Genomic DNA, 9,985 nt, shown 5'->3' on the forward strand with positions numbered 1-9,985 from the left:
GGAGTTAACCAGGAATAGCTATTGTGCTTTACATTTGCACACAGCCTTAATCCGAATTAACATCTCAGTATAGACAAGCCCACAGTCTGTGTTTCCTTGTTTGGTTGCCTCCCTTCTCCATTTCCGGTGCAGGTCCTGGTGCATTACCCCCTACTCTCTGAGCCGAACTGCATTCTGGATCACTAAAAAAGGCAACCCCACTGGCTGCCATGTCACCATGCATCATAACTTTTGGGTTACAGATGTAAATCGGGATGCACCCCTGGACGAAAGCAAATCCGAATCTGCAAGGAGGCTGGGAGAGCGAAGCCACTTCTGCTACTCACCAGGACAGTTCTTCTTCGAATACCTCGTCGTGGTTTCACTAAAGAAGAAATCAGGGGGTGATTACGAACCCAAGATAATCTACCAGTTCCCAAAGGTGAGGAGCCCTGTCCTGGTTCCAGAATGTGCACATATTTATTAGAAGTCACCTCAAAATTGTCAGGGCTCTGGGCAGCCTGAGCATAGATTACAGCAGCCTGAGGCCATTTTAGCTTAGTCTGGGGGGACAAACTGACCCCCAGTGGGGCCAGAATATGGGAAGTGCAAAGGAGGCTGAGCACAGGCACTCTCAATCAGAACCCCAAACTCTTTTCTTCTGTCCCACCCACCCCACATCTCCTAGCAGAATCCTCCCTGGGGGCGAGATGCGGCATGTGACATTTCAGGGACTTGATCCCTTTTGGGGGAAAGGAGGAGAAGGGTTGAAAATCATGCTTCTGATGGGAGGTTGGCTCTTGCCTTCCCTTGGGAGGGTCAGCCCGGCTCCAGAATGCACCTCTGTTCATGATCATGGTGCCTCCTTTTCAGCTTGGAAAGCTTCATTTTGGGCTGTATCAGTATAGCTGAGTCTTGCGTCTGGCCTTGTTGCTACCAACAGCTATGCTGCCCTTCTCGCTCAAAGCCTATGCTCCCCCCAGGGAGCGGTGGGCATGCTAGACTGGGGAATCCTCCTGTCCACCCTGGAGGCAGTCTAGAGAGATCAGGATCCAGTCAGCTGTTGGACAACGGACTAGGTAGTGACCCGCTCTTCCAGTCCTGGGGCCCTGCACTGCTCTGCCTACGCACCGCAGTCCTGACCCACAGAGCCCAGCTAGAGAGTCCAGACTTGTTTCCCTTGTGCAGTGGCCGGGTCTGGATCCTCTTTTATTGTGATTTTACTTCTTGTATCATTTTCATTTCAGCGTGAGAACTTACTGCGGGGCCAGAAGGAGGAGGAAGAGAGGCTGCTGCAAGCCATCCCCCTCTTCTGCTTCCCCGACGGCAATCACTGGGCCCCACTCATGGAATACACCAGGTGACTCCCTGATTAATACGGGCTAAGGGACCAGCCCAGAGCCAGCGCTGCAGGCAGGGGCCTATGGGCGGGGAGCAGGGAAGGGAAGGTGAGTCCTCGTGCTCCCTCCTACTGCCTGGATGTCACAGGAACCCAGTGAGCTGCTTGGGTAGGGAGAATTTCCCTGCCTGGCTTCTGCAAAATCAAACCACTCCTGGCCGAGGTTTCACATTATTGGCTCTTAACCGTTGCAGTTTATCTGGCCAGGGGTTAGTGCTTCATCATCCCACGCTGCTTATTACTCACAGCTGAGCGTCTCTCCTCTAGATATTTAGTGGTCTGTTTATTTGTTCTTCTTGATCGTTATTATTCATTGTGATAACAATTACGCCTAGCTCTTATCAGGAGATCTCCAAGTGCTTTACAAAGCAGGTCGGTGTCATTATCTCCATTTTACAGATGGGGAAACTGAGGCCCAGAGTAGGGTCATGACTTGTCCAAGGTCACCCAGCAGGCCGGTGGCAGAGCTGGGAATAGAACCCAGCTCTCCTGAATCCCCATCCGGGGCTCTGTCCACTAACCACACTGCCAGCCCGTAGCGCCTCGAAGCCCCACTCACGGGCCAGGCCCCATTGTGCCTGCCCCAGGGGGCTGACAGTCTAAGCCAATGGACCTGACTGGTAATTAAGTGGAGGATCCAGCTGTTGGGAGGGTCAGTCACCATCTTGGGCAGTGCTGGTGACTCTCTCCCCGCCCCCTTTTGCCCCGTCGCTCAGTGGCTCCAAGCTAAGCTCCTGCGGCTCTCGCACCTCGACCCTTAGCAAAGCAGTGGAAACACGTCTCTCCTTGTCTTTCAGTGAAACCTTTTCGTTTGTCCTGACCAACGTTGACGGCAGCAGAAAGATCGGCTACTGCAGGCGGCTGCTGGTGAGTATCCCTCACTTTAAATAATCTGGTCTCATGCCGGCCCTTAGCGTCCTGAGCTGCCAGCTTGGCTGCAGAGCATCTCCATCCCCCTGGGCAGCACCAGGAGAGCAAGCCGAGCCGGGCTAGCCCCAGGGAACCGCTTACAGGAGACTCACTCTGCAGTCGGCTCTCGGGGGAAGTGCTTGTGCCCAGCCCCGCTGCAGCTGCAGGCACGGCCTGATGCCAGACAGAGAGATGGTCGGGGATGGGTGTGTGTGTGGTGAAGGGTAACCAGTGACAGGTGCAGGATGGGGGTGGGGGAAATGTGCAGAGAGGCAGGAGGAAGAGGAGGGGTGGTGGAGGGCACCTTGGTACACACATCTAGTATGATGAAACTGCTGCACTCCTTCGTGGCTCCCTTAGAGAGACTGGGAGAGACGGGCACAGGACATGTTAGCTACCCTTGAGGGCCTGACTGGCTCAGAGGCAGGACGATGAGATATGGATGGTTACCTCTCGGGTGCTGGTTTGACTCCAGCCCAGTTCGGCTGTGGTGGAAGACTGTTACCAGGGCCTCCGAACTGTGTATCGTGGTGTTGGCCACCTATAGTCAAGGCCCTGTGTTGTCCCAGGCAAGAGTCACCTAAATTCTGTGTGGAGATCACTAGATTCTTCAGCCTCTGGTTGAAATTTGGTGGCAGTTTCAGATCAACTTGATTTATCTGGAAGGTTTAGAACATAAGAACGACCACACTGGGTCAGACCAAAGGTCCATCTAGCCTAGTGTCCTGTCTTCCGACAGTGGCCAATGCCAAGTGCCCCAGGGGGAATGAACAGAACAGGGAATCATCAAGTGATCCATCCCCCAGGGCTGCCCGGGGGGGAGGGGGGGCAAATGGGGCAATTTGCCCCAGGCCCCGGGCCCCACAGGGGCCCCCACAAGAATATAGTATTCTATAGTATTGCAACTTTTTTTTATGGAAGGGGCCCCCAAATTGCTTTGCCCCAGACCCCCTGAATCCTCTGGGCAGCCCTGTCGCCCATTCCCAGCTTCTGGCAAACAGAGGCTAGGGACACCATCCTAATATGGCTAATAGCCATTAATGGACCTATCCTCCATGAACTTATCTAGTTCTTTTTTTAACCCTGTTATAGTCGTGGCCTTCACAACAGCCGCTGGCAAAGAATTCCACAGGTTGTGTGAAGAAATACTTCCTTTTGTTTGTTTTAAACCTGCTGCCTATTAATTTCATTTGGTGACCCCTAGTTCTTGTGTTATGAGGAGTAGTAAATAACACTTCCTTATTTACTTTCTCCACACCAGTCATGATTTTATAGACCTCTGTCATATCCCCCCTTAGTCATCTCTTTTTCAAGCTGAAAAGTCCCAGTCTTATTAATCTCTCCTCATTCGGAAGCTATTTTCTGAACCTTTTCCAATTCCAATATATCTTTTTTGAGATGGGGTTAGCACATTTGCACGCAGTATTCACTGTGAATAATCCACACCCCTGAACTATGTAAGTTACACCGACCTAAGCACCAGTGTAGACAGCGCTATGACAGCTGGACAGCCTTTCACAGAGGTGGAGTAATTCAGTCGACGGGAGAGCTCTCTCCTGTCGGATTAGAGCGTCTTCACCAGATGCGCTAAAGCAGCGCAGCTGTGCCAATGCAGCATTTTAAGTGTAGACCTGCCCATAGCGTTCTAGGCCAGAAGGGACCCGCATGTCATCTAGTCTGATCTCCTGTATTTCACAAGCCACCACACACCACCGAGCCCCACAACCAGAATTAGCCCAATTTATTACAGCCCTCAGGAGACTCAACTATTGATGCGACAGGCAGAGAGCAGGAGGCTAACAGTGCCTTCGGTTGTCTGCAGACTCAGGAAAGCTGCAGAGCTTCGGAGACTCTTAGTTCGTGTTTTCAAGCTTTTCTTCAAGCCCTTAAAGGCTAGGAACACACCATCTTTTTTAGTTTGGTGCTTAGATGCTGAAGCACAATCCTGCAGGCCAGGAATGGTGGAACCCACGAGGTCCTGCCTCTACCCAGCACCAAGGCCCTGTTTGCTGTTCGTTCTATTCAAGGCCCGACGTGATGCGATAGCGGAGATTGGTGTATTCTGGGAATTGTGCTGCGCTGTTAATGGGCTCTGAAATCGTTGCCTGCTTCGGTTCTCTTGAAATAACCCTAAAGATGCCCCCAGCAGGGAATACATAACATCTCGGCCGGGGAGACAAGCCCGCTCAGCTGCCTGACAGGCCTCATCGTCTTGGCATGCCTCTGTGCGCACTGAGTTCAGACAAGTCCGTGCTAGCGCTTCCCCCAAACAAACCGAGGTCTTTGCCAAGCGACACGTCCTTCGTCTCTGCACGGCGATTCCTGAACCAGAGTCTGCCCCGGCCCCGAATTCCACCCTAGGAAGGGAGTCTGAATCCCTCCTGAGCCGCACCGCTGGCTGCCTGCCCTCGGGGCTGGGGAGGCAGACTTTGTTGCGGGGGGTGTGTAATTGATGCCCTCAGGGCCGGCTCCAGGGTTTTGGCCGCCCCAAGCAGCCAAACAAACAAACAACAAAAAAGCCGCAATCGCGACTGCGATCTGCGTCGGCAATTCGGCGGGAGGTCCTTCGCTCCGAGCAGGAGTGAGAGACCGTCCGCCGAATTGCCGCCGAACAGCTGGCCGGCTCCAGGCACTTACCAAGCAGGTGCCTGGAGCCGGCCCTGGACGCCCTTCAGGGGTGGTGTGCGTGGAGAGTGGCAGCTCAGCACAGGGCTATAGTATGCTGCCCAAACCACAGACCCTGCCTCAGTGTCTCCTGCCTGCAGCTTTATCCCCCCTCCCACACCCCATGAGCCTGTGAACCCATCTCTCCCAAACTTGCCGTGCTTAGCTAGCCACCAGTTTAATTCCTCACTTCCCTTCCTGACACATACTCTGTTCCATGGTCTCTACTGTTACCCCCTCAGACCTGCCACACCCCCACCCCATGCCCAGGGGTTCCAGCAGCATGCTGGGCAGCAGAGCCGTAACTAGGTATTTTTGCGCCCGAGGCAAGAACATAAAATTGTGCCCTCCCCCAGGGCCGGCTCTTCCGCGGCAATTCGGCGGCGGTCCCTCAGTCCCTCTCGGAGGGAAGGGCCTGCCACCGAATTGCCACCGAAGAATGAATGAAGGGGCGGTGGTAGAGCCTGTGGTTTTGCGGGGGTCAACTCATGATTTTTGACTGCTTGGGCTGGTAATGTTGCTTCCAAGGTGGTCTTTGGTTCCAGTCCAGTTCCAATCTAGCGAGGGACTCACAGGTTAAGAGAGGAGGGAGGTGCTGGATATCAGCAGTGGCCATTAGGGATCAGCATGTGTCCTGAGAATGCTGGGAGTTCAGGTTTGCAGGGCAGGATCAGGGGTGGCAGGTTTGTAGAAATTTTGGTGGTGCCCAGAACCCGCCTCCACCCACCCAAGGCTCTGGGAGGGAGTTTGGGTGAGGGAGGAGGTCTGGGATGCAGGCCCTAGGCTGGGGCAGGGGATTGGGGTGCAGGCTCTGGGAGGGAGTTTGGGGATGGGAAGGGGTGCGGAGGGATGGGGTGCAGGGGTGAGGGCAATGGGTTGTGGCTACAGATGAGGGGTTTGGAGTGTGGGAGGGGCTCAGGGTGAGAGTAGGGGTGAGGGCTCTGTCTGGGGCTGGGAATGGGAGGTTTGGGGTGTGGGAGGGGCTCAGGGCTGGGGCAGAGGGTCAGGGTGTGGGGGGATGAGGGCTCTGGCCGGGACTGGGGATAAGCTGTTTGGGGTGCTGGAGGGGCTCGGGTTGAGGGTGCGGTGGGGGGGTGAAAGCTCTGACTGGGGGTGGGGGCTCTGGGGTGGGGCAGGGCTGGGGATGAGTTTGGGGTGCAGGCAGGCTGCTCTGGGACAGGGGCCAGAGAGGACTCCCCCCAGCTGGCAGCAGCAAGCTCTGGGGGAGGAGCCCCCCTTTCCTGTCCCCCCAGCAGCACACTCACCACCACCACTGACACTGCAGGTCCAGGAATCTCCCTCGCCTCCCCCGTGGTGGGTGCCGGAGGGCGCTGCATGCGCCTCCTCCCCTGCTGTTGCCCCTGACTGTAGCTTCACTGGGGGTGAGGGATGGGGCTGCCTCTTTGCCCCAGCATGGGGCAGGAGCAGTGACTCTGGGCGGGGGGGCCCCTTGTGCTGCTGGAGGGTCCCATTGGAAAATGAAAGGGTCTGAGGGGGAAGGGCAGGCTCAGAGTCAGTCTGCCCTGGCATTGAGATGGGGGGGACTAGGACTCTGCGGCAGCAGTTGCTGCAGGGAGGCAGCATGGAGCTGCTCTGCTCCGGGGCCGGGAAGTGGGGGGGAGCAAGTCGGGGTCAGGGGACACTCTGGGGAGGCACGGGGGGGAGATCACCTGGGTTATAAATATCTCTGTGCCTGCCAGCAGCTTTTTTTTCCCTCTCTCCACCGCTTTCTGTGCCCCCCCGGCTTTGTGTGCCCGAGGCAAGTGCCTCACTCGCCTCGCCCTTGTTACGGCACTGCTGGGCAGCATCCTCAATGATTCCTCTAGTCGGTCTGCAGAGGCTTTTTCTGGAGGTCTGTTGGCCAGCAGGAGTCCTAAGCGCCTTCCCTTTGCCTCAGAGATTGTGTACATGCGTCTGCTTCTGGGGTGGGGCATCTCCTGCAGCTGAGTTTGGAGAGGAACAGGGCTGGTACCAGCCTCCCCTCCCTCCTTGCTTTTTCAGCTTGTTCTGCAAGTTTCCTGACCGGTATTTTGTTAAGTAGCCGGTGAGGACCAGCTGAGCTGGGTGGTATCATTAACCAGGTCTCTGGGATGCAGGCAAGGCCAAGCCATGGAGGGCTCCTACCTTTGCTGACGTCTGACTTTGCATTCCTCGGAGAGGCCATGGCCCCGCCCTGAGTGGCAGTCCCCATAACGATGGGGTTGGCATGGGGGCTGTCTCTGTGCGCCTGATAGAGGGGGTAAGAGATTGTGGCATACAGTTAACCCTTTGGGTGCTGATCCTTCTTTTAGCCTGTTGGCCGGGGCCCTCGTTTCCCAGAGGTCTTCTGCATCATCAGCTGCCTGGGCTGCTTCGGATTGTTCTCCAAGGTAGGAACGCTGATTCTCACAGGCAAAACACTAACCCAGCTTGCATGCCCGGCCTGGGTCTCGTGCAGCTGCTGATCCCTGTCTTGTTGCTGCCTGATCTACAACTCGGTACAGGGAAGGACATCTGCCTGGGGGAGCAGGCGGTGAGGCCACTACCTGTCCAGGGGTGAGGAGGGTGAGGCCTGTGGTGCTGAGACTGGTGCTGGCTGCTGTTCCTCAGTGAGGAAGCAACTGAGCCACTGCTGTGGTGCTGGAGGAAGGGGGGTGATCAGGGAATTCGTTGACTTGCTGTTGCTGACGGGTCTCTTCTTCCCGTAGATCCTCGATGAAGTGGAGAAGAGGCGGCAGATCTCCATGGCCGTCATTTACCCCTTCATGCAGGGCCTCCGCGAATCCCCCTTCCCGGCTCCGGGGAAAACGGTCACCATTAAAAGCTTCATCCCTGATTCTGGAACAGAGGTTTGTGCTGCTGACCTCCAGCAGGCCTGTCTCTCCAGCCCTAGGAGCTGGCCTAAGAGGAGGCGATGCCGGAGCAGCCGGCTCTGCGTGCGTGTGTCTGGCCAGCTGGAGCTTTGTAGGCTTTGCTCAGTGCAGTCTCTGCTAACGCACTTCATGTCTCCGGCTGCCTGGGGCAGTAATACACGAGGGTCACTGGTCAGGGTGGACAAGGAGCTCTGGTTGAGTTGAAGAGCAAGGCTGTGCTGCCTGGGAACGACAGGTTAGGGAACGACAGGTTAGGGAACAAGCTGGCCACTTCGTGCCAGTGGAGATCAAGCCAGTTCAATCCATTCTCTACCCTCTGTGGGAGAGTTAGTGACGGTCGGATGTTCCATATTCCAGCCGTCCAGCCTGACCGCTATGGCCGGTTCTCCCAGGTGGCCGGAAGGTGCAGTGAGATGGGCGCTGCCCAGTGCACAACGGGTGTAGCGCTTCGTGAAATGCTCAGCGCCGGTCCTACTGCGAGGATCTAACAGCCGTTAATGCCGGTGGATGTGGCGTTCACACTTCTCAAAGCTGCTGTTGCAACCTGTCTCTGTGCAGCCTCCAGACTGCAGTGCATTGGCTCTCCGAAGCCACAGGCTCCCAGCCATGCTTTCAAAGAGGCTGCTGATTTTGGGAGCCCAGCTTGAACCCCCTTGGGCCTGATTTCCAGAGGTGCCGGGCATCCTTTCATGTCAGGCAGCGCTAGATGTCTAGTGCCACCTAGAACAGCTCGCTCTGCTCCCAAGCGTGCTTTGGGGGGCTCAGCCCTAACAGGCAACCAGGGGAAAGAAGTTCTAGCAGCAAAGCAGGGGGCGGAGTTGGAGGAGAAGAGGACACCTCTATAGTAGAGGAAATGGGTGTGTACCCTGGATTTTCCAGAGACACCCGGCAGCATGAGAGCTGGGGGGAGAAAGCGGATGTGGCAAGGGGCCCACGGTTGGGGCGTGGTGATGTGGCAGGGGGCCCACGGTTGGGGCGTGGTGGATCATAGGCGCCGACTTCCCCTCTTTCCCGTGGGGGCTCGACCCTGCCCCCTCTGCCCTCGGCTCTGCCCCTTCCATGAGGCCCCTCCCCTGCACCACCTCTTCCCCGCCCCCATTCCAACCCCTTCCCCGCCTCCTTTCCTGAGTGCTCCAAGTTCCTGCTCCTCCCCCTGCTCCCCTACCCCCCCCCCCCGAGCTGTTTGGCGGCGACTGGGTGGGAAACGCTAGGAGGTAGGGGGAGGAGCAGGGACACGGCATGCTCAGGGGGGCAGAAGGAGGTGGGGCGGAGGGTGAGGGGAGCTTGGCTGCCGGTGGATGCAGAGCATCCACTAACTTTTCCCTGTGGGTGCTCCAGCCCTGGAGCTCCCACGGAGTCGGTGCCTATGTGGTGGATTGGACTGAATGGTGGGAAAGGGGAGCAAAATCATGCCGGGTGCAGACAAGGGTGGCGTGGCAGAGTCAGCTGTGCGAAGAAATGATTTGTAAGCAATTGTCATCAGTGACAGGGCAAACCCTGCCAGGTTAGGAGCTGGGGAGTTTGGCATCAGGTCAAAGGACATGAGGCTGATTTTTGGAGACACCGGTGTGAATCTGGATTGAAGCTGGTTTCAGTGGAATTACACCAGTGTATCCCAGGTCCCTGGAATTACATGACACTGCCCCTAGAAGCCTGCGCTGTTTCCCCCACCTCTGCAGTCCCATCCAATCAGTGCAGGATTCCGTGTGTTACTGAATCTTGTATTACACTTAGTTGATTTGACTGTGTGTCCGGATTTTCGGTGTGCTCAGAATTCTATATTGACCACTCCTAAATTTGAGTTGTTTGGTCGCTGAGTCGGCAAAAACTTGGGCTTTCCGCACAAGGAAGCAGAAGCCTGGCCACTTTCACTCCCCCGTTTGATCAGAAGCGGCGAGGACTTTAAATATGGGGTGGGTTGAAGTCCTTCTTCTCTAGGGTTACCATACGTCCTCTTTTTCCCGGACATGTCCGGCTTTTCGGCAGTCAAACCCCCGTCCGGGGGGAATTGCCAAAAAGCCGAACATGTCCGGGAAAATGGCGGCTCTGCTCCTCCCCGACTCTTCGGCTCTGTTTAAGAGCCGGGCTGCCGGAGCGCTACCGGCTTCGGACAGCCCCGTGCCTCCAGACCCTGCGCCGCCGGAGCCTGGGAGGGGAAGTGCCCGGCTGGGGGCGCAGGGTC

General features: G+C 56.5%; 1 protein-coding gene across 1 annotated transcript in view; it reads left to right on the forward strand.

The window, feature by feature from the left end:
* The first annotated feature begins 217 nt into the window (after positions 1-217).
* DENND2D (DENN domain containing 2D) overlaps positions 218-9,985 on the forward strand; it is a 23,467-nt gene continuing 13,699 nt past the window's right edge. Inside the window, exons 1-5 of the mRNA XM_029912127.1 lie at positions 218-421; positions 1,227-1,339; positions 2,176-2,245; positions 7,243-7,320; positions 7,639-7,779. Coding sequence (XP_029767987.1) covers positions 218-421; positions 1,227-1,339; positions 2,176-2,245; positions 7,243-7,320; positions 7,639-7,779 — 606 coding nt within the window. The remainder of the gene's footprint in view (positions 422-1,226; positions 1,340-2,175; positions 2,246-7,242; positions 7,321-7,638; positions 7,780-9,985) is intronic.

The sequence above is a fragment of the Terrapene carolina genome, unplaced genomic scaffold (genome assembly GCF_002925995.2).
Source record: "Terrapene carolina triunguis isolate 2854851 unplaced genomic scaffold, T_m_triunguis-2.0 Scaffold191, whole genome shotgun sequence".
Taxonomy (NCBI): Eukaryota; Metazoa; Chordata; order Testudines; family Emydidae; genus Terrapene; species Terrapene triunguis.